This window comes from Azolla caroliniana, unplaced genomic scaffold, assembly GCF_043228905.1.
Source record: "Azolla caroliniana isolate FFs.n. ecotype wild unplaced genomic scaffold, voAzoCaro1.0.p SCAF_12, whole genome shotgun sequence".
Lineage (NCBI taxonomy): Eukaryota > Viridiplantae > Streptophyta > Polypodiopsida > Salviniales > Salviniaceae > Azolla > Azolla caroliniana.
In genome coordinates this window covers 54,114-78,279 of record NW_028230447.1, presented here as the reverse complement: position 1 = coordinate 78,279, position 24,166 = coordinate 54,114, and the positions used below count along the sequence as shown (strand labels likewise).

General features: G+C 36.7%; 1 protein-coding gene, 1 long non-coding RNA gene and 1 pseudogene across 2 annotated transcripts; 2 read left to right on the top strand and 1 right to left on the bottom strand.

Moving 5' to 3' along the window:
- Positions 1-1,958: 1,958 nt before the first annotated feature.
- On the top strand, positions 1,959-23,741 carry TPC1 (two-pore channel 1). The gene is made up of 23 exons (XM_087328956.1): positions 1,959-2,138; positions 3,468-3,611; positions 3,983-4,090; positions 4,182-4,277; positions 7,032-7,165; positions 7,358-7,415; positions 11,161-11,327; positions 13,034-13,139; positions 13,235-13,312; positions 14,241-14,302; positions 17,349-17,421; positions 17,712-17,777; positions 18,004-18,147; positions 18,618-18,675; positions 20,003-20,110; positions 20,504-20,567; positions 20,653-20,821; positions 20,924-20,988; positions 21,072-21,162; positions 21,826-21,912; positions 22,011-22,076; positions 22,312-22,340; positions 23,321-23,741. Exons 1-23 carry the CDS (start codon positions 1,983-1,985, stop codon positions 23,421-23,423), a joined length of 2,232 nt encoding a protein of 743 aa, XP_087185082.1. The 5' UTR covers positions 1,959-1,982; the 3' UTR covers positions 23,424-23,741.
- LOC147856669 (uncharacterized) lies at positions 11,226-11,807 on the bottom strand. The gene is made up of 2 exons (XR_015530654.1): positions 11,536-11,807; positions 11,226-11,467 (listed from the first exon to the last, which is right to left on the bottom strand). It is a non-coding gene; the product is annotated as an uncharacterized LOC147856669 (long non-coding RNA).
- On the top strand, positions 15,795-17,340 carry LOC147856668 (uncharacterized; annotated as a pseudogene).
- Positions 23,742-24,166: the final 425 nt, after the last annotated feature.

The window sequence follows — 24,166 nt, the reverse complement described above, 5'->3', positions numbered from 1 at the left end:
CACTAATCGTACACTTGGAAACATGCGAGAGAGAACTATTTTTTTAAAAGTTTTGCATGATGCCATCACGCGGTGAAAGTCTCATTTAGACCCGAAAAAAAGGACACATTATGCTTACATTATTCTAGCAATCCAAGCCTAAAAAGTGTCGAGAAATTTTATAAATAGTTGACGTTGACAAGTTTCCAAGAAATAATAGGAAATATGAGAAATTTCCACGGATATATGGGACATATGTTTAGACCCTCTCTTACATGATCCAAACCTAACAAAGTTTGTGTCAAATTATGTGCCCACTTGTGAGATGGTAGGTGGAAATAACTTTTCAATAGATTTTATAACATTATCAAAAAAGTGAAACGCGAGCGGGACATAGGCGCGCCACACAATTCATGATCAATTCGCATTTACGTATGTTTGGATCTCTCAATCTCTTCCCATGAGATAAACCTTTTTCTCTTTTTTGTTTTTAGACCGAGGTTCTACTCTACCACCAAGCCATGCTTTTATCGACCCGTCGACACAGATAAAATCTCCTCACCATTGATTTAGTAGATGCTTGTGAGGAATGGCATGATTGAATGCACAATCATTTGGTTGCCCATCCAACAAGTTTATGAATTGAGCCACATTTGGATGAGCATATGCCTTAAACTATACATAATTGAATTGAATGGGGGTTTGAAAAGATGATTGCAAAACTTCACATATTGTGTTATTGCATATGTTGCAACACAAAAGCAATGAGACCATCATGTTCGGCTACGCAGAAGCTACTCGACTCATACATTATATGGTTCTTGCACATCTCAACAAATGCATTATATGGCTATTGCAGCGAAAAAGCTATAAAAAAACCGTCGTGATCGTCTATGTAGAAGCTAGTAGGGCACATTGCGATAGGAAGGAAGGAGGCAATCGCCAAAATATTGTTTTGTTCCGGGTGTCTAGTCTAGTTTGATGTTAACTCACCTGCTCTCGTGAGGAGAAACAAATGATTGGGTCAAGTCACCACACATCTTGGCCAAGTGTACTTAGTCCTTCCTCTCTCTCTCTCTCTCTCAATTGTGTGTACGAGTCTTGAAGTGTGAACATGCACCGTAAGAGAGGTTGTCATTAAGCTAAGCGAAGTCAAGTAAAGTAGAGCCAAGCCAAGCCAAGCCAAGTCCTCCCCCCCCCCCCCCCTCTCTCTCTCAACTGTGTGTACAATGCTTGAAGTGTGAACATGCACCATAAAGAGAAGTTGTCATTAAGCTAAGCGAAGTCAAGTCAAGTAAATTCAAGCCAAGCCAAGCCAAGTCCTTCCCCCCCCTCCCCCCCCTCTCTCTCTCAATTGTGCGTACAAGTCTTGAAGTGTGAACATCCACCATAAGAGAGGTTGTCATTAAGCTAAGCTAAGTCAAGTCAAATCAAGTCAAGCAGAGCCAAGTCAAGCCAAGACAAGCCAAAGCCAAGTCAAGGCAAGTAAAGTCAAAGCCAAATGTAGAGACTAACTAAAACTAACTATAGTGAAAGATTGTGTGTACAAGTCTTGAAGTGTGAACATCCACCATAAAGAGAGGTTGTCATTAAGCTAAGCTAAGACAAGTCAAGTCAAGCATAGACAAGTCAAGTCAAGTTTAGAGACTAACTAAAACTAACTACGGTGAAAGAAGCCCCCCCCTAGACCGCCATGGATTCCTCCTCCTCCTCCTTCTCAATGTGGCCTGCAATTAGCTCATCACATTCATCTCCATCTACTCAGATGAAGAAATAAGACAGAAAAAAGAAAGAAAAGAAAGAGAGTAACAAAGAAAGAAAAGAAAGGCAAATCTGATCCTGCCTCCTCTCGAACCCTTTTACTTATCGCCTTCTGCTTCAACCTATTTCTTTTTCTTCTTTTTCTTCTTCTTCTTCCACCTGATTGCTTCTTCTTCCACCTTTCCTCTCACCTGAATTGTTTCAAGCATCTCTTTTTGGTTGATTACTGGAACTTCCTGGATATGGAAGATCCATTGCTCGATAAAAAGCATGCAGGGAAGCACCAGCAAGAAATTTCCTCTGCACATTCAACCAACGTTGTTGGTCCTTCACGTGGATTCATCCGTAGCCAGGACCTTCCACATGAATACAACAAGGCGGCAGCTCTCGTTGATCTGGTAATTATGTTTCTTTTGTCATCATCTAAATATTCCCCGTAATTCTTCTTCATTGATCCATAGCTTTTGTTTGAATGTTAAAATGTATTTATGTGGATAACCCTTGTTCATCCCTGCAGAAATTTCTGTATTTATTCTGTAATTTGATCCATATACAAGCTTTTCTTTGATTAACGTGGAAGAATCCTTCATCCTGCAGAAATTTCCTTAACTTTTCTTTGATCCACAGAAAATCTCTCATTTTAATAATGTGGATGCCTCCTGCATCTCTGCAGAATTTTCTGTAACTATTCTTTGATCCACAGTAAAACGTCTGTTTGAATAATGTGCATAAATTTCATGAATTGGCTTTTGTGAGTTTTCTTTGAGAAGGCCTCATCTAGGTTAACTACCAGGAATGTGTTTGAATAATGTGAAAGAATTTCGCAGTGGGCTGTTTTTGGCACATGATTAGGACTGTGTCTGGGCACAAAGGTGAAACTGGTTGGCATAATGTAGAAGGCCGTTTCTGCATTTGTTTGAATAATGCTAATGATCAGCTTCGTGGTTTGGCCATGCTCTTTGAGAAAACCTTATCTATTCTGGACTAGATAATTTGGATGATTAACTTCACAGTTTCACCATGCTCTCTGAAAAGTCCTACATGCAAAACACATCCTTTGGGAAGTCCTTATCTAGCCTGGGAAGTTCCCGTCTCTATTATCCATAGTCAGCTAAATGAGTAAAATACAGAACGAGAAAGACGCATACACTCATGTTTATATGTTTAATATTGTTTGTGTGCATGTTAAATGTTAAAAGCCATGAAGGGAGAGAGACATACAGAAAATGATATAATGTTAAATGAGAAGAGAGAAGGTGAAAGTTTTTGTAATTTTGGAACATTTGTGACAGCAAAAATGAGTTGGTATCTCTCATAGTTTATGCTAACCCTGTGATCCAAATAATACATCTTTATTTCTTCTTCACGCTTGGGCAAGGATCGGATATGCAGCAAATTGCTTTGCAATGGGAGTAGATGAATATCATTGTGGGGTTCCCTCTCTAAAGAAATGGTTTATTTTTTTTGGGATGCAGAGCTTGAAAATCTATCCTACATTTCAGGATTAAGAAATAGCTCTTCTTTCTCAAATAAAATTAGTTGAATGACTCTTGTACTTTTTTTTTTTCTAATAAGAATCGTTGCATATTTGCATTGAAATGAATAGCTCTTATTTCTTAAATAAAATACATTGCACATTCATATTGTGCAGTGCATGTGGCGTCTTCATCTTATCCACAGCTTCACAACCGTACAGATTAAGTTAACAATAGAGTTTCCTGGTGCAGGCAGAGGATGAAATTGGATTGCCTCAAGATATCCTGGAAAAAGAGAATTTTGATCGGGAATTACATTGGTATTCTATTGACATGCGTCTAAACCTTGTTTGGTTACTGAATCTCATTGCGCTTATTCTGCTAGGTTTCTTCGAGGTTAGTAAATCAAATATCATTAAAAAACTACTATCAGGCTCTTTTCCTGCATTATGAAATTTTGCTTTGCAACAGAAATCAAATTTACACATTAGTATGTTAGTTAGCAGTAACTTCTTCCTAGGAACTCATGATTTCTTACACATGAGGAGAAGCTAATTTCTTATACATGAGGAATGTACCCCCTATTGATAAATTTAATACATGTACCTCTCATTTAGATACATATTTGTTTTACAGCACCAAGATCCATGAAATATAACAGCAGGAATAGTTTACAAAGAAGGTGGCAAACTATTTGTTAATGGGCACTTTGGTTTTCCAATATGAATGCTGTTGACCAAAGATTATCTTGTGGTTGTTACATGTAGATGCCACTTTGGTGTGCAGGCTCTTCTAGTGAGCCTTGTGGAAACAGAGAGGAATATTACTTGGGGGAATTGCCTTATTTGACAAGGGTGGAGTCGTTGTACTGGGAGGTAACAACCTCATCATATTGTATAATTCCTTTTTCATATTGGAGTTCTTTCCACTCTCAAACAATGGAATAACTTTTGGAATTTGGTTCAGATCATCACTTGGGCAATTTTCCTAGTTCATACATTTTTCCCGATTGTCTATTTGGGGAGCAGCGGGTTTTGGAAAAGCCGTGTTAACTTACTAAAGGTAATTTTTATTTAACTGAAATTTTTATTTTACTACTGCTAAAGTATAAGCACAAATTTCTGCAGTGAAATGAATTCCATTGTTCTACTGGTCACATATTGTAGTAGAGTGTCTGTGGTACTGAAGTCTACAAGACATGGGAGCTGATCATTATGTAATGCATTCTATTGTTCTAGAGTGTCCAGGGTTCTGACATGGGAGTGGATATTTTTCTTTCTATAGAAATATATTCGCAACATGTGTGTGTGTGTGTCCATGCACGTGCACACGCTCCTCGATATCATGTGAAACATATCATGTATGTAAAGGTTGCTCGAGTAAAAATCTGAATATGATATATAGATTGGAAATAGGGTGATGATAATGCATTTAATGTTGAGGTTTCCATACTGTCCATAAAGCCTAAGGTGTGATTCATGCAAAAGAAATTGGCCATGGTTAAAGGTCCCGAGACATGTAGCCAAATAACAAAAAGAGCTGATGAGCAAGAAATTGTAGTTGTAAGGTAGCTATTTGTGGACAAGTCTATAGTATGAAGTGTTGTTTCTTCAACTTGTTCATATCACTTACATGTGGCAAGAATTATCTTATGAGATCGCAGCAACACTCCGACAGGGAAAACCCCATGTAAACATATCACGCTGTAGCAATAGGAAAAACTCTTAAGTATGCACCCCTGTAACAATACCCCTCTGTAGGTAACTTCTAGAACTGCAAATTTTCTCTGATGTTCTTTATGACTCAATGGACTTTATCCTGAGATGCTGAAGTATCCAAAATGTCTGATCAACTGATTCAATTTCTTGATTTGTCCAGTCCAATGGAGCAAATGCCATTTGTAAATATTTCTTCAAACCATATGTCAAGGCAAATGATTCCATAACACAAAGCGGACACTATTGTTTAATAAAATTTCCCCAATGTCTAGCATTTATTACCTCACGTAAAATACATGATGATTCACTGCTTTGATATAGCAAATACACTATGTTTTTTAGTTTCTCTGCAAAGCCTAGTTTCTAGATTGTTGCAACAATATAATCTCATTTCAAGAGCTTTTTCTATATCAATTTGTGGTTCAAAGATATTGACCATACTCAAAGCACTGGATAAGGATATATCCTCTCTTCAATATGGTCAGCCATACTAAAATGTTCTGAGGAGTAAGCAACAAGTTGTTATGTACTATCTATTATCCTTCCTTTTGCACCATATTAAGCTGATAACCCAAATTTAAAAATAAAAAACTACAATAAAATCATTTTTTACAAAAACAAAGTTATCATTATCCAATTGGATCATCTGGCTTCCAGTTGAATCTTAACTGACAATGCCACGTTTTTATCTGATCATTACATATACACGGAACAATTTATTGCTATCAAGGTGCCATTTGCACCATTGGTGTAACACAAATTGCAATTGAAGAAAGATTATTGTAATGAAAGTTACCATCTCTATACTAAGCATGGGCTGATAACCCAAAGCAGAAGGTATACAGATTACCACCTTTTGGCTAACCTAACCTCATCTGTCCATAGGGAGTAAAGGGCAGTACAGGAATATTAACCTGTGTCCGTTGACTATGCCTTTCTGTTCAAGGAGGATCCTAATATTCCCCACATTATTGTTTGTTGTTGAAGCAAGAACTGTGCATAGGCTTTATGTCTCTTATGGTATTAGAAGGGACTCAAGCTACAACAGGCCTTTATTGAGTAGATTAGAATCCCTTTGCACGTAAATTGGTCGCTTGTTGGGTGAAGGCATAATGAGATGACAAGTCTAAGAATTTTTTATTTAACAATCAACGAACTTGACTCAATGATTAAAACATTTTTTCCCTCAAGAATCCTTCTTTTGAGGAAGGATTATCTATGCTCCCTTAATTTTAATAACCAGTAATTTTGATGAGTGATTATGATTCGAAAAACTTAGAGGATTCAACTTCTTGGTGTAATAATTGATTGTACCTATCACAAGAGTTTGGCAAGTAATTTCGACAAGGATCGTGTTGTATGGAAGTAAACATTGATGGATCGATGAGGATACTTCTCATTATTCCGAGTTATGTTGTCGATACTAGTACCAACAGTACCCAGTAGTTCACTTGTCATTTTTGATGCACTGTAAATCGATTGATCTAAGTTATACTTCAGTTTTAAAGATACTCTCCAGAAGAGGAGAAAGATTAATCTCCAAGTATCAAACTATTCATGGACATTTGACAAGACATCCCTACCTTCATCCATTTGAAATGCAAAGTATCCATGCGCTATGTTAACTTTCCATTCCAATAATCTTTTTTCAATTCCGATTTGTGTTACACCAGTAAATTCCCTGCTCCCCCCAGCTACCTCCTTGATATTTCATCTGGAAAAGATATTTGCTAGCTAATCTACAGAGATAATCTTCTAAGTAGTTCTCTCTTATTTTCAATGTAAATCTTTACCAAATTTCTCACCATTCCTAATATCAAGAGATTTATACTAATAAAAGTCATATTTGATTCCTCATTGATCAAAAGGAATGGATTGAGTTGATATATTAAAGGATTCCCCTTTTGTGAGTAGATTTATAGGATGGGACGGTCTCCCCCGCCTCTGTGACAATCTAACCTGGATGCAACAAGTAAATACATATGGCAGAAATATAGCTATTACTGTTTTGAACATCTAATATTTGATTGAATGGTTAAGATCTTTGGAGTTCTTATTTTCTTATGAATATCAAATATTGAACTTGTTTTTTTAACAGGTGGTTTTGTTAGCACTTCTTGCAGTTGACATTTCAGTTTATGGAGTCTATGCAATTTCATCAGGATCTATCATCGATATTTCTTTCCGCTTTGCACCATATATCAGGGTTTTTCTTCTTATTGTGGATATTAGGTAAATGGATCTTTGAATATTGGTCATATTGAAAAACTATTTTGTAGTAGTCCTTGGCGCGCAATTGATAAAAACTGTGGTTGTATAATATTCCTTCTTTAGATTTTTTGAAGGTTTAGTTCTTCACACTAAAGTAGTTTTTCTATTTATTATTTGTTTGAACTCTTATAATATGATGTTTTGTTTTTGCAGAACTCTTAGAGAATGCGTGAGGACATTGGTTGCAATAGCCCGAGTGTTAGATGTAGTGGTAAGCAAGTCTTGGTAAAACTATATGTATTTTGGCAAGGTATGATACCATAAACAACAGTTGTATGTAGACATAAGAACACACCTCTTTGTAAGCTGCCAGATTCCACATTCATCTACTCATATGCTAATATCTATATAAGTGGGCCTGATGATGAATCTATCCTCTGATGTTTGTACAAAGTGTGCCATATAGTGGACCATCTTCTGACCAAGAGACGTCGTGGGGCTGATCCATGTTCTTCTATTATCCAATTAGATAACATCAGTTGAGTAATTCTATTCTGTTCCACTTTGGCATGTTCAGATGGGGACAATCCAAGTATTGAAACAGGGTTAGTGCATTTATGCTTATGCCATGTGGCTCTAACCATTGTTGAAAAGAAAGAAAGAAATATTAACGTCTTTTAAGAGGCCAAAATGGTCTATAAGACCAAACAAGAGATTACATCTTAAGTGTTGTCTCGTCTTTGAGAACAACAAATCAAAATAAAATAAATATTACTCAGTAAATATAAATGTAAATAAGATAAAAAAGAGATGATGGAATCTGGTTTTCGGCACATGTGAGTTTCTCAAGTTAGATATATTATAACTCTTGTCTTGGAAAGATCTCTAGCATAGGTCGATCTAGAATAGAGAGGTCTTCGAAGCGAGGGAAGCACCGGCGATGGCGGGAGATAATGACCTTTATCTGTCGATGACAAGGGTGCCGAGGACGTGGTCCGTGGGGCCAGGGCCTACGTGCACGACAAATTGCTATTGCCCGATCTATTGTAACCCCTTTGTTATGTCCTAGTCAAGAGCCCATTTGTGTATCCCCTGATTGACTTGTAGCATTAGTAGGAGTGATGGGGCTAAAGAAAGTTGTGATTTGTTCTTTGTGGATGAGCTTGTGTGGCGGTATTATTGTCCTTCAACAACTTTTCCCTATGTCTCTTGAGTTCTAGCAAGAAAAGTCCTAGGCATTGTTGGTTCTCATATTCTATTACCTTGTGTAGCGGGCCAAAGCCTTATTTAAAGAGGCAATGGTATCTCCTTCTGATTTCATAAAAGACACTACAATGACAAGCATAATATTCTTCGGATTCCACTCCTTGATGACACAATTGGCAAATTCTTTCTTCTAGAAGTATTCGTGTATATCTGCATACCTCAATCTATAACTGATGTGATGAAGTTCGCAACAGCCCTATCACACTGCGCAACGCATAGGGTAGATGTATGTCCATATAAGGTGGCCTGACGATGAATCCATGCTCCGATGTGTGTAAGAAGCGTGTCTTATAGTGGGCCATCTTCGTACTAAGTGATATTTTGGGGCTGATCCAAGTTAATAATATCAGTTCAGGAAGGAAGGATATAAAAACGCTTGTTAAGAAGGCCAAAATGGCCTATAAGAACAAACAAGAATTACCTCTTAAATATTGTCTCATCTTTGAGAACAACAAACCAAAGTAAATGTTACTAAGTAAATAAAAATGAAGAAGATGAAGACAAAGACTAAAGAGTAAAGAAGGAAGATAATACTAACTCCTTTTAACCAAAATGGCCTGTAAGACCATACAAGAGATTACATCTGAAAATGTTGTCTCATCTTTGAGAAAGAACAAACCAAAATAAATAAATGTAGCTAAACAAAAAGATAAATTCAAATAGACTAGGATGTGAGTAAAGAATCTCATCACCGATACATGTAGGAATCGGCAACGATTCAGTTTAGGCTTAACCGGTTTGGCCTTATCCAAGCTAAACTGGTTAAGCCTAAACCGTTTTGAGGTTCTCAAACTTGGACCAAACCAAACCGAACTAAACCGGTTTGTGAAGGGGTTTCAGACAAAAAAGCTTTAGAGGTGTGAAGAAACCCAAAAAACACCACTGCCACTTCCTCCTACTCTTCTCCTCCTCCTCATAACTCTCACCCCCTCGGCCTTACCACCGATGCGCCCAAATTCAACTCCGAGTCCCATCTCCACGACTCCCTCTCCATATACTACTACGATTGGTCGGCTGACATCCATGAATCCCCTGCCTCCCACCACCCAAACCACGAGCCCCGATGCTATGGTGACCTCTCACTCTTGGTGATCCAATCCTTCTCCAAATTTGACATGCCCCCCCCCCATCCCCTTACACTACTTCGCACTCGATCTCACAAGTTAGGTATTGAAGTTGCCTCATGGTATCAAAATGTAACTGATTTGAAGACATGCAAAGTATGCAATGAAGGCATGGTAGAGGATGAATGTCAGTTGCTCTTCACATGCTCGACATATAGTGCAATTCGTTCAAGATATGCTGACATATTAAGAGGGAGTGATAACTTAAGTGCCATACTTAAGACACCACGAAGAAGGTTTAGCTCATATGTGTATGCTTTATTCACACAAGAGACTTTGTGCTTCAATGTATGAATACCCCTTCTTAGGAAGGAGACACATATCAAGAACACATGTATAGTCTGGTTCCATAGGTCAAATTTGGCCTCTTTATGGATGATAAAAATTCTAATTCCTCATCCTCCTTTGTAGATTGCTACTGCCCGACCCTCGAGCACTTCCAATAAAGCGAGCTCATGACGAGAGGGTTGATGTAACCCTTTCCGGACCTCAATATGTCCATTCTCGATTGCTATTGCACATCCCTCAACCACCTTCATGTCGAGCTCGCCACGTCCTAGGTCCAACTCAAGAGAGAATTTGGAACTAAAATTTCACCTATATGTACAGAAAGAATGTATATAACAGCAAGAAGGATGTCCTTTGATCGTCCACTGCAGGCTCCCTCTCCCTCTCTGTCCCTCCCTCTCGCGTCACTCAATAGTCTATTGCCTATGGCTTCATCTCAATCTCTCTCTCAACTTTCAAGTTCTAACGTCTAATTTCTAACTTTCTAAACCCTAATTATTAAATCACATAAACGGCTTAAACAGTTTAAGCCGGTTTGGCAAGGCTCAAGCCAAGCGGAGCCGAGCCGCTAAGCTGCTTTAGCTAAATGGTTTAGGCTCGAGCCGAGCCGTTGCCAATTATCAGATACACGTATGATTCTCAAATCAGATATATTGTAATTTTTGTCTTCAAAAGATCTCTAGCATAGGTCAATTCAGAATGGAGATGTCTCTGAAGTGAGGGAAGCACTTGTGATGGCTGGAGATAATGGCCTTCATTTGTCAATGACAAGGGTGATGAGATTGTGGTCCACAAGGAGGATGCCTACGGAAACAGATTAGCTTAGGCAGGAATGTTGATCTAGTGGGATATCCTTGGATCCTTGGAGATAGAGATGTTGAAAAAAGAACTGTCAAAACAAAGGGTAAAGGTGTTGAGGGAAGTTCACTGTTCAGGCTTGACAATCTTATTGAAGATCACTTCGTGCAAGCTATAATGTGGGATGGACCAAAAGCTGAACTCACACATACAAAATAAACACCATGCATCATCTTTTCTTTATATTATACTAAGATCCTTGCTTATCTATGTAGTTTGTCCTTTTGAATGAGAAAAATATAAAGTTGTGGGGTTGGGACACTGTCTGCAGCTGAGCTGCAGATTGGAGTGCTGGCACAATTGAATACTTGGATTCAGAATAATGTATTCTCCAACAAATAAAATATGAACAAAATCTTAGTGTGGGGTGTTCTGGAATTTCATATATGTATGAATAAATTTGTGATTAATATGTGAGCTCTGAATTCTTGTATTTTGCAGGTAATTAACAGCTAAACTTGGATTTTTTTTTGGGTGCAGGCTTTGTTTCTGGCCTTTCTCTTGTTTTTTAGCTGCCTTGCATTTGTCCTTTTTGAAGATACAGAACAGGGAAGTCTTTATTTCTCATCCTATGGTATCACAGTATATAGGATGTTTGTCTTGTTCACAACCTCAAATAATCCTGATGTATGGCTTCCTGCATACAAGTTAGTATCTTTTAACTGAGTTTTTTTTCTGTATGATTTTTTAACCTCAAAATAGTAGTGGCTGTATATATGCTTTCCTTTTTATTTCCCGAACTGGTTTTGTTAACCCACATGCTTCTTTTTCTTTATAATTGTTTACCCTCACAATAGTAGTGTCTATATACAGGCTCTGTTAACCCACATGTTTTTTTCTGTATAATTGTTTAACCTCACAATATTAGTGGCTAGATAAATGCTTTCCTTTTTCTTCCATGAACGGGCTCTACTAACCCAATATTTTTTTTTTCTTGTATAATTTTTTAACCTAACAATAGTAGTGGCTATATAGATGCTTTCCTTTTTCTTTCCTGAATAGATGCAATAGTAGTGGTTAGTACCAATATTGCAAAATATGCAAAATATTACAGAAATGAAATGAAAAGGCTAAAGCGACCAATCATACCAATGTAAAATAAACAAAAAATCAACGGCACCTAAACTAGGTAATATTCCAATGTATCTGCAAGGTTGTGATCAAAGTACAATGATATAGGTATCATGGGTAGATCTGTGATGTAATATTGGAGATAATTGTTCAAAAGAAATAAATCTGCAAGAGAGATTGGATCAGCCCATAAAAGGACACGCACAGGATGATGTCATATGATATAAATGTGCTCTTACTGAAATGCCCAGCGGATTGTCATAAATGGGGGTATCATGTACACATATGTAGATTGGGGAGAAAAGGAATCTCATAGAACAATTTGGGTTTCAAATATTTTTTTGAGCTCTTGAAGTATTGGGTATTATGGCATGTTTGGCATATGTGTAATGCCTTCGTATTTGAGGCACAATTTGGGGTGCAAAAACATATTCGGCAATTTAAAGTTTGGCTATTTTGCGAGTTCTCTTTATTGCCTGTTCTAAATATGTGAGTTGGTAAGGCAATATTCGCCTTTTGGCTTGGCCTCATCACATGGCTTCTCAGAGTCTACATGATCTTGATTGAGATCCCAAGGTTGTCTGTGTTTGAGTTATCTGTAGTTGTTTCTCACATTTTGTGATATGATTCTATGTACAAAAAAATCTCTCATATGATGATGCTGGATAGCATCAATGTTTTCCATATTAAGAACTGCCTGATAAATTACCCTTAATCTGGAGCAATGATATTAGTTATCCTGAGATGTAGGTTTTAAGTGATGACCCGTGTATCCTTGTGCATCTGGCTGAACTTCTCAGTCATGCAATATCCATCAACAAAGTGTTGGCTGTTGTGCTTGCTCTGAGTTCTCTTAGCATGCCCCATTCAAGTCCACCTGCTTTTATGATGGCCCTCTGCACCTCAGAACAGACCCTCTAAATCTGCTGATCCCTAGAACAAAGATCCCCAAACATCTCTGGTCATAGAAATCCATGACTCGGGAAAATGGTCCAAATCCCTCCCTCACGAGGGAGTGGCACAAAATAAGGCTGAAAAGTTGGACGTGAGTTGAAATATTACTCTGAGAATGTTTCCTAAACTGGTTGGTACATTAAAACTACTTTGAATGTGATGTCGTTTGTCTGTAACTTGCATCAAGCTCAAGTTCATGCAAATATTATTCATCCATTAAATTTAAATGTATTATTTATGCAAATGTATCTGTATAACTTAAATGAGATGTTTATATCAAAATTTCGGTCTCATGGTAAGGTAATTAACTAGTGAATATTATCTCCAGGGCTTCTCGGGCTTCATGTCTGTTTTTCATCTTGTATATTCTATTTGGTGTATACTTCATCACAAACCTCATACTTGCTGTTGTTTATGACAGTTTCAAAGATCAGGTGAAGATTTGTCATAGGATGTCACAAATAGTCTCATGGTTTATATTTTGTTAGGGGTGTGTGTTAAAACATATTTACAATACATATTTCTGCAGTTGATTCGGGTTGTACGAGAGAGAAGATCAAAGCGCAAAAAAATTCTTCATCTGGCCTTTGTGTCACTTGATCATGAGGTGAGACTAATTTTTTTCAAAAGGTGGAATTTATAAAAAACCTGAAGTGGCATTACACTATACATTCCAAAATTTCAGATAAGGCTATTACAAGCTAAGTGAGGTCATTTTATGGGAGGTAAATATGCAACAGGATCTGTATATGATTGTATTAAATAATTTCCAAGAAAAACCCTTCGATTATGTATGGTGCTTTCGTGAGTCAACGAAGAAGATTTTCCCAGATAAGTTGTAGTGGATGGGTGGGGGATGTTTACATTCTGAATCACAAAAAAAACTAGTTAGTACTCATTTTAGGGACTGGGGCTTTGGTCCTGATGCTCACTATGTATTGCTGCTCAAGGTGAGTTGTTCATATACTTGCCTTGTCCATTGGCATGTTGTATGTGTGAATGCAACTTCCATATTGTAAGCACCAAGTTCGACATATAGAATCAAGTTGTTTGGACATACTATTTGTTTGACGATGGTTGATGGATGACAGGGGAGCTAACTTTCAGAGGATGTGATTGTACTTATTTCTGCACGTGAAATATGAGAGAAGTTACATGAACCTGTATCTTCCTTCCATGATCACCTTTGTGGGTGCTTCCATTGCTTAATAGATCTCTCCATTCTGGATCAACCCATGTTGGAGATGTTTTGAAGACAAATTACAAATATATACGACTTGAAAAACTTCGTGTATAGATAATTTGATTCTTTAGTCACTTTTATTTTTATTTTCTTTTTATTAGTTACATCTATTTTGGTTTATTCTCAAAGATGAGAGAACATTTTAAGATGCAATTTGTTTTGGTCTTATAGGCTACATGAAAGATGTTAATATCTCTTTGTTTGTTTGTTTGTTATCTTTTTGTGTAAGTTTCCATCTCCCCAGGTATTTGGATACTTCAAAAATAGTGACATGAAAGTGTTTTTCTTGCAGAAGCGTGGATATTTGGATAAGAAACAATGTATTCTATTGTTCAGAGCGTTGAATAAATACAGGTATATCAATATATTATCCTTACTATGTGAACAATGTATTATTTTCTTTTGATTGGCAATTCAAATTCTAACCCATCATCCTCTGTAGCTTTACAAATATCTAAATATATGGTAATTGGATGCCAAAGCAACCTAAACATATTCTCAGCCTTTCTCATTCATAGTAAATGCTTAGATTGGTTGTTAAGGAATAATTATGACCTTAAAGCATCACCATTTATAAAATTATATATGATATTACTTGTAATAATGAATTACATTGATCTTTCTTAACATTTCTAATAATCCTAATTATCATCTGATCTTCAGACATTATAGCAAGGGAACGTAATGAAGGAAGTTCATGCTAGAATTACAAAAAGATTCACATTGAAGTGAACACAAATGACTCATAAAAAATCCTGAGGTTCAATTGTGTAACTTCATATGGCATTAATTCAAAAAAGACATTGATCTTTCTTAACATTTCTAATAATCCTAATTATCATCTGATATTCAGACATTATAGCAAGGGAACGTAATGAAGGAAGTTCATGCTAGAATCACAAAAAGATTCACATTGAAGTGAACACAAAGGACTCATAAAAAATCCGGAGGTTCAATTGTGTAACTTCATATGGCATTAATTCAGAAAAGATGGAAATGTTTATGGAGATATTACTTTCTGTGTAACAGCATTTTTTGGCACAAGTCCTATGGAAGTTAGAGTTTAGATTAGAGGTTTTCCTTGATAGACAAATAAACTTCAACAGATTTCTGATGTATGGGTGCGTGATCAGAGGATATATTGGTAGCACGCAGTTTTGCAACAATCGAACCTTTAGAGGTATCTGACTTGAAATAGCTTTGGCTATGAAATTTGCTAGCACCACTAACAAGAACTACAACAACAGATGGACAATCAGTAAACAATAGTGCTGGAGGTTGGCGGAGATGGACAAAACAAAGACTGGGTGTGGATAGAAAATGGGAAAGAACATTATGATTGGCCATTACTTGGCTAAACTATATGGCTCGATTCTAGAGTCAGAATTGAGTATATGGGCAGAGAGAAATCCCTGCCATTCAGGTGGACAGGCAAGCTTTTGGAAGGGGTTCACAACTTTGGATCACATATTGATTCATCGAGCCCTTACTGAGAAGGGCAGAGCCCATAATAAGAGGATTTATTGCTGCTTTGTGGATTTCCGAAAAGCCTTTGACATTATGCCATGTGCTTGGTTTATGCAATGGCGGGAAGCCCTTGGTGCCCCTGCAGATATGCAATGGGGAATCTTTGCACTGTATTAATCCTTGTCAAGAAAAGTGCGGTCTCCCAAGGGTTTGTCAGAGGCGAGGGCTAGCACAATCGGAGTGAAACAAGGATGCCCACTATCGCCACTCTCTTCGGTCTCTATATAGATGAGATATCACATTACATAGAGAGATTTGGGGGTTTGGGATCATGCCTAATGGGTATAGCCGTACAAATATTACTATATGCTGATGATATATCGCCACTCTCTTCGGTCTCTATATAGATGAGATATCACATTACATAGAGAGATTCGGGGGTTTGGGATCATGCCTAATGGGTATAGCCGTACAAATATTACTATATGCTGATGATATTGTGCTGATTTCTGACTCTCCGGAGGGACTACAAAGACATCTAAATGCCTTCAAAGTATTTTGTACGCACAAAGGTTTGTCTGTAAACATGGATAAAACTAACCTGATGGTGTTTAACATCACTCAAGCAGAACCAGAAGAGAAAAAGGTGGAATACACACGCTCCTACACATGCCTCGGAGTGACATTTACAGGGCCTAGGTTCTCCTTATGGGAGACTGCTTGTGCCTGACTTTGTCGTGGATATGCAGCCCTTGGTGCGCTCGAAAGACAATGTGCACATTTGGAGTTCCAAGAGCCACGAACTAAACTGTGGCTATTTGATACACTAGTGACACCAACACTTCTTTAGGGAGTAGAAACGTGGGGACTGAGTCTTAACAAGGCAAATTATTGGAAAGATTTAGAGAGAACTTTAGTGTCTATGATAGCCCACATGATAAGGAGCAAAGCATCGGTACCCCATGATATAATTTGGGCAGAGATGGGAGCAGCCCCTATAATCGCTGAGGCATTATTCCGATCAATGATCTGTATCCAACATCTATGGGAGCTCCCTAAATGAAGGTACTCAAGGTTGGCACTTATGTCATCAAGACAACTGGCTAAACGTGGAGACACTCATTGTTGGTATGCTGAAAAGCAGCAGTGGTTCGAGTCACATGGCATAAGCATACATGCACTACCTCCATTCCAATATAGCTTGAACTGTACCCATCTAAACATGACCAAAGTGGAAAAGAATAGAGTTATCCAAACTGATATTATTAACTTGGAAAGCAAGATAACATGGATCAGCCCCAAAATATCACTTGGTAGAAAGATGGCCCACTACAAGATACTTTTTACACACATTGGAGGATGGATGCATCATCAAGCCACCTTTATATGTACATACATCTATCCTATGTGTTGTGCAGTGTGATAGGGCAGCTGCAACTTCATCACTTCAATTAGAGATTGAGGTAGGCAGATATGCATGAATACCTCTAGAAGAAAGAATTTGCCGATTGTGTTAGTAACGAGTGGAATTCGAAGAACAATTTGTATGTCACTATAGTGTCTTTTATGAAATAAGAGGGAGATAGCATTGCCTCATTAAACAAGGCATTGGCTTGAATTGGCTCTTATGGGGATCTTTTGAAGGCAGAAGTTTCATTCCAACTAAGTTCAAAATGTTAAATGCTTAGCTAACAAGATAATTCGGCACCCTAAGCAGTTCTACTAATTTAGTTATGCTTATTTTGGTTGATTATTCTCGTTTGGTCTCAATAGAAGACTTAAATATAAATTTCTGGTAAGAGGACAAATTTGTTTTGTCCAATACCAAAAGGCATACAGAAGCACATCTTTATACTTGTCTATTGTGAAGCAGATATTACATTGTCTTAATTCTGAGTTTATTCTTTGTATTCATGTTTTTTCTTGCATGTAGAACCTTACCAAAAATTGAGGAGAAGAATTTCAACGATACGTTTAATGCTCTTGATGATAGTGGTGATTTAAAGGTTTCATACACTTTCTTCCCACTTATCTTGTGTTATGTTTTGTAGGCATGCATGCAACTGCATAAAATGTTTTTGTACATTAGGCATGTGTAATCGATCAATTGATGCACGTAGCTTTCAATGTTGTATTTCCAAGGATTCACAGACAGGAATATAATTTTTCCTCTTATCACTTACCTTGTCTGTTCATTGTGCAGTTTTTGTTCTTGTCGTTCTATAATTTCTCAAACTGTATTACATACGGTTTATTATAATGCAATGTGCAGCTTATAACTCTCTAATATTCTCAGATTACTGTGGATGAGTTTGAAGACCTTTGTGAAAATATATCCTTGAAATTTCCGAAGGCACCTGAGGTAAATTGATATTGTTTTGAAGAAAGATATATATTTACGTTCTTTAAGAGGCCAAAATGGCAATTCTGTGAAATGATAGAAGTTCATTTTAAATATCCTGCATTAAAATTTTATCAGATTCAACATGCATAAACATTTTACATTCAAAACTTATGACTTCAATAGGTCTTTCACCAAGTTCTTTATTTTATCAAGAGACGTTGACTCAAGCAATGTTGTTCTGCAGCCATCTTGTCTTGAAAGATTCCCGAGCTTTTATAATTCCATTTACAGTTCCAATTTCAAAACGTTCATAAGAGGCAAGAACTTCGAATATTTGGTTTTGGCCATGCTTTTGCTGAACCTTGTGGCAGTGGTTATTGAAACAACTGTAAGTGTTTGATGGCAAAATACGCCATTGGATTCAAGATGATCTAATTCAATTGTTCAGCATTTTGTGCATTTGATGACCAGGAATGGAAAATATAGTATTTGGTATGTGTTTTTTTTGGCTTAGAAGCTACACAATTAGTTTAACAATAGCTCAACATCTGGAAGTATGCAATATTGGCACATTTTATTCATACTCTATTTTAATTTGTTACACACTGGAGAAAAGGAGGTGACATCTTGATAAATTTAGTGTTTGTGGTATTCAAATACCTCTTTTGTCAATGTTCAACCTATAACTCGTGTTAATTCTCTTGTCAGTAACGGTAGTGTGGCATATTGGTCTACTTGCATTGTATTTTAGCTTCTATAGTTGTATCTTTTGAGATAATTTGGATTTGCTATCCTGTTCAACCAGATTATTAATTGAATTATGTTTTGACTTCTGACATTTTCTTTTCCATGATGCAGCTTGATTTACAGAACAGTACAGAACAAGGATTTTGGCAAGATGTCGAGTTTTATTTTGGTATGTTAGAAAAAATAAAATATGAGAAAATATTTCAATGATGTTATATGAAATGAATATAATTGGAAGTTAGAAATATTCCTTAAAAGATAATGAGACAACTTTTTTTATATGTCTATAATGGTGATAAGCCAGTGTTCATTGTGGTACATTGCTGATCGTTACGGAGGCTTTGGATTTTTAATTGTCTTCTACTATAAGTAGGTTACCTATTGTTTGGTGATACGTAGCGATATTTCTCAACAGTGTCACATTATAGAATCTGAGTGGAATGACGGGTACATTTCAGTATGTCAAGGGGTTGAGTAGAATGACAAGTGTATTGCAATACGTCAAGGAGGTCATGTATTGCGGAATCGTTGTCACCTAATTAGTGCTGTCAACTCTTATTTTTTGTGACATGAACGACATAATACTCTTGGAACAAGGCTAATCAAATCACAAAACTAATTATGCATATGATCAGCTATTTGGCTACATTGGCAATGTGCATTAATTTCACCATGCAATGGAGCCTAGGCGTGCATTGCATATTCGGGTTTTCCTGGAGTATTGGGGCGAAGCACTACTGACACTAATTTAGATCGATAGCATTCAGACTTACACATGGCATGTTTTGAGTTTTTAAGGGTCATCATAGGATGGGACACGGTTGAAGAAAGAAAGAAAGAAATATTAACGTCTTTTAAGAGGCCAAAATGGCCTATAAGACTAAACAAAAGATTACATTTCGAGTGTTGTCTCGTCTTTGGGAACAACAAATCAAGATAAAATAAATGCTACTGAGTAAACATAAAAGTAAATAAGATAAAAAGAGACTAAAGAATCTTGTTATCAATACATGTAAGATTCTTAATGCAGCAACTTTTGTCTTCGAAAGATCTCTAGCATAGGTCGATCGAGAATGGAGAGGTTTCCGAAGCGAGGGAAACACCTGCAATGGCGGGGGATAATGGTCTTTATATGTCGATGACAAGGGTGGCAAGATTGTGGTTCATGAGGCTAAGGCCTACGTGCACGACAAATTGCTATTGCCCAATCTATTATAACCCCTTTGTTATGTCCTCGTTGGGGGCTCATTTGTGTAGCCCTTGATTGACTTGTAGCATAAGTAGGAGTAATGGGGCTAAATAAAGTTCTGATTGAGGTTATTACGTGCTTATGGATTATGGAAGGGTAACAGAAATTCTTACAGGATGATACTTACTTTGTTCAGAGAAGCCTGGGGTTCTTTTTATCGAATTTTACCTTCTTGAATAGTAAAGACTTAATCCAAAGAATTACAAATATAATGGATAAAGAAATGATTTATGTGTTTTTCCTGCAGGCTGGTTATATGTAGTCGAGATGCTGCTTAAGATCTATGCGTATGGATTTTCTAACTATTGGAGGGAGGGTTTGAACAAATTTGATTTTTGTATAACCTGCATAATAGGTAAAGAATTCAGTCCAAAGTTTCTACACACATGCATGAATGCTTAGTTTTGCAAAATTTGGATTAATATGAACAAAAAAAGAATATCTACCCTAACATGTTTTCTTATTCCCGTTAATACCTGTTGAGAGGTTCTATGTGGGTAATCTTGTATATGTTTTATTTGTTGAGCTCACATGTAATCCATGGAACAAAATTCTACATAGCTACGTTTCATGTGAGCTCAAGAAATAAAATCCAATATATGCTGCATAACTTGGAAAGGATGTAAGCAAAAGTTGTTAATATGGTTGGAATATTGTTGATTGTTCTAATGATTGGCATTTACTTTTCTATGGTTGGGCCATTATATCTTATTGTTTATTCACTGTGAATCTTGTTCATCAATTTTAGTCATCGGAGAGACATTGACATTTGCACTTCCAAACAGTTTGCCAATTATCTCCAATGTAGAATGGTAGGCTTCAAATTTAAATTGCACATTCAGGTTGTTCATTTTATATGCATGAGTAAATCATCTGACGACAACCGTTTGGTTTCAGGATCCGCTATCTGATTATTGCAAGATTACTTCGTCTCGTACGCTTACTTCTCCATGTTCCACGATTCAGAGTTATAATAGGCACATTTCTGAAACTGATTCCCCATCTAACCCCATTTCTGGCAACGAACTTCTGCATGATGTGTATATATTGTTCTCTTGGAGTCCAGGTAAGTTATCTTTCCGTTTATCAAACTTGAGCAACTTCCATAGTCGAAACAGAATTGTAGGTATTTACGTCAACTGGGAATGACAAGAATCCTATGTTCTAGCTATTTGGTGGACTGGTAAATAGCTACAATGAGACTTTGGAGAGCACAGATCTCTATCAGAATGAGTATCCTTCTGCTATTTACAATTTCTGTAAGATATTTAATGTGCTAAAAATACATAACTCCAAATATCTTTAACACAATTTAGCTATCTGTTGCACAATTTCAATGATTATCCAACCGGAATGGTAACTCTTTTTCAGCTTCTAGTAATGGGAAACTGGCAAGTATGGCTTGAGGTATGTCATTCTTTTCAGATTAAAAGAGCTGATTTAGGTCATTCTTTCTCCATATTTCTTCTACTTACAACTGTGTTTAAAATAAGAAATCTCGTAATTCAATCCTAGGTAATTAATTCTAATCACTTTTAACATGAACCCAGGATTAGCTACAATAATTAACTAAGATGCATTGTTTGCTGACATGAAGCAATGTGGTTAGATTGATTGCCACTATAGCTAACTAAGATGCAGTGTTTGCTGACACTATCCATCAAGGAGATGAGCAAATTCATATCATGCATTACTACTAGGGTATAGGTTACCTGAGAGAACTATGGTAACCTAGCTACCTAATAAATAGGTGAGTAAAGATATGTCTCTTTATGGGATATGATCCAATGACTGCTCGAGGCCCAGTTGTAGCGATTATGCTGAAGCAACAGTAATGGAGGAAATCGGCCGTTAAGAGAGAGAGTTGGATGAGGAGATTATGGATTTCATTCATCGATATAATTAAATGGTTCAAGATGAGCAAAGTAATTAAGATTAGTTCAAGTGACAAGCATGATAATGGAAAACAAATATAGGAGGAAATCACATAGTAAAATTCCACGTTATGGTACACTCTTTAAATGCGTAAATTTGTTTTGGATAATCATTATCCATTGTATTTGCATGTAGAGCTTCGTGACACTGACTGGAACGTGGTGGACTGCAATATATTTTATCAGCTTCTATGCATTGGGAATCCTGTTTCTCCTAAATTTGGTCAGACAAACCTTTTGGAATCATTGTTCTTAATCATATTCTTATCTTATCTATGATTCATTTCTTTATTTAATCACGAAGTCTTGTTCATTGGACAGGTGGTGGCATTTGTTTTGGAGGCTTTCTTTGCAGAAATGAATGCCAATGGTACATTTGATACACAGGTTTGTGTTGTTTCCCAGAAATCAGAGTAGTATGCTCCTTAGGAAAATCCTGCTTTTAGGTAAATGTATTTATATACCATTACCTTACTGTATGGATGTTGACACACTAATGATGAAGCAGGTGCTATATTATGTACATTAGAAATAATTTCTGTTACAGGAGTGTAATATTACCTCATCTTGTGGATTTGGGGTCCCAATTTCTTATGTGTATCTTTTCGTTTTATTTCTCCAGGGGACATCCGGAACAAACAATGGAAATGCGTAAGTGTTGTTCTTATTTCTTCTTGAATATAATTCTAATATTCGTGAATTTTGGGAATTTTTAGTGTATAAAGTGATTCTTGAAGGTGTTAAAAATTGTCGCAGTATAACAATAGGAAACACAGATTATCTAGGAGCTTTTAGGACTTCTAGTACAAAAAATAGAACGTAGAGAACTAGCCATTGATAGACACTAAACAGCTTTTAGGAGCTTAGTTTATCCAGCTTCTACCAAGTAAGGTATATGAAGAGCTCAATAATAAACTTAGTTCTAATGTTATGGCAATTACATGTGTGTAGAGGTCTTCTCCCTCAACAATGACTTTTCCCTGAAAGCAATTATGTGTAGTGCTTGAACCAACCATATATATCTTAACCAACTTATCTACATCAGATATCTCTATTCTTGCTATAGCATAATATATCTTGTGGCATAACTGTGGAAACTAGATCCTTGGAGCACTCTTGTTCCTCCGTAATACGATGTATGGGGAAAAAACTCTGAAATATTGAGGTTTCTTTATTGCCCGAAATACTCTTCGAATTACAATAGAGAGAAAACATTAGATGAGTTTTCATACATATGCCACTTTACCAGTTGTACAGTAAATTTGTCCACTTCTCACTTCAATGTGCAATTTAGGTCATTTTATCTTCAAGTGATATCTTCTTTCTCTCATTTGGGGATGGCCTAGGGTATTTGGGGGAAATATAAAAAAATTTGGACGTGTTTAGGATTCACCACAACATGAAGAAATATGTCAGGATGCGTAATTTTTCCTCTCGAGTAACATTCACATGAATTTTGTAAACGTTAAAAATACAAAATTGGTCCAGCCACATTAACAAGCACTTCAAGCTTCAATTTAGACGTATTGCAACTCACTTCGTTTTGTGACACAATAAGGGGGAATCAATTGCCTGAAGTCTCACCTTAGATTAAATCAAATGTTAATCTTTATCGATTCACCTTTTTGCAGGTTTAGTAAAGCCAGAAGTGAAAATGTTGATACAGTTCTCAATCATATCTTAGGTGATGAGCTGAATAAATGTGAGGAAGATGATGCAATTGTGCATGAATGATGGGTTCCTTGGATTTTTTAAATATGTAATTTATAATTGGGATGCATTTGACATGTTGTTTGAAACCTTAATGAATGATTTGAGGCTTTTTAGTGACGGGCTCCATTACTATGTACCATATCAAATTGTTTGAAGAGAATCAAATAATCAAGCAAATTGTTTGAAAAGAATCCAATAATATCAAGACTCTAGCCAGTGACAAATGTAAGACAAAAGGCTTGATGTTGTACGAAGATTCACGTTTCTGTGAGTGTTGCGTTTAATGGGTTTCTTCTTGTGACCTGCAATATATTTGTTAATGTGCTCAGAATTGAACTTGCATGACATTGCAATTCATTGCAGTTAAGTAAGAAAGTCTATGAATATTAAAAAAAGTTGTATATCTTGGACTCCCATATATAGCACATTTCAGCTAATACTAAACAAGGCTTCATAGTTGGGATTTTAGATACGTCGAGTGTTATGCTTTCTTTCCACTTTCAAGGAATGATCTTTTTCACACTCATCTACTGACATGCAGCTTTTATTTTAAGATTGAAGGGATGAGCTCTAGTATTTTTAAGTGTATACTTATCAGGCCAACCGATGGTGAGGATTTTGATTTATTATCAGGGTGCTATCTTTCAGTTGGCATCTAGACCAGGCATATGAAGTAAATGAGTGAGCAAGTGGACAGCCAATGCTAATTACAATTCATATTAACAAGATTTCTTCTCGATAGATATTTCTTCTAATCATTGTCA

Excerpts from the sequence above, each read along its gene's own strand:
- TPC1 (XM_087328956.1), top strand. The coding sequence starts at position 1,983 with ATGGAAGATCCATTGCTCGATAAAAAGCATGCAGGGAAGCACCAGCAA. Across the intron at positions 20,111-20,503 it reads TTGTATAACCTGCATAATAG|TCATCGGAGAGACATTGACA; the intron begins GTAAAGAATTCA and ends CATCAATTTTAG. Across the intron at positions 20,989-21,071 it reads ACAGATCTCTATCAGAATGA|CTATCTGTTGCACAATTTCA; the intron begins GTATCCTTCTGC and ends AACACAATTTAG.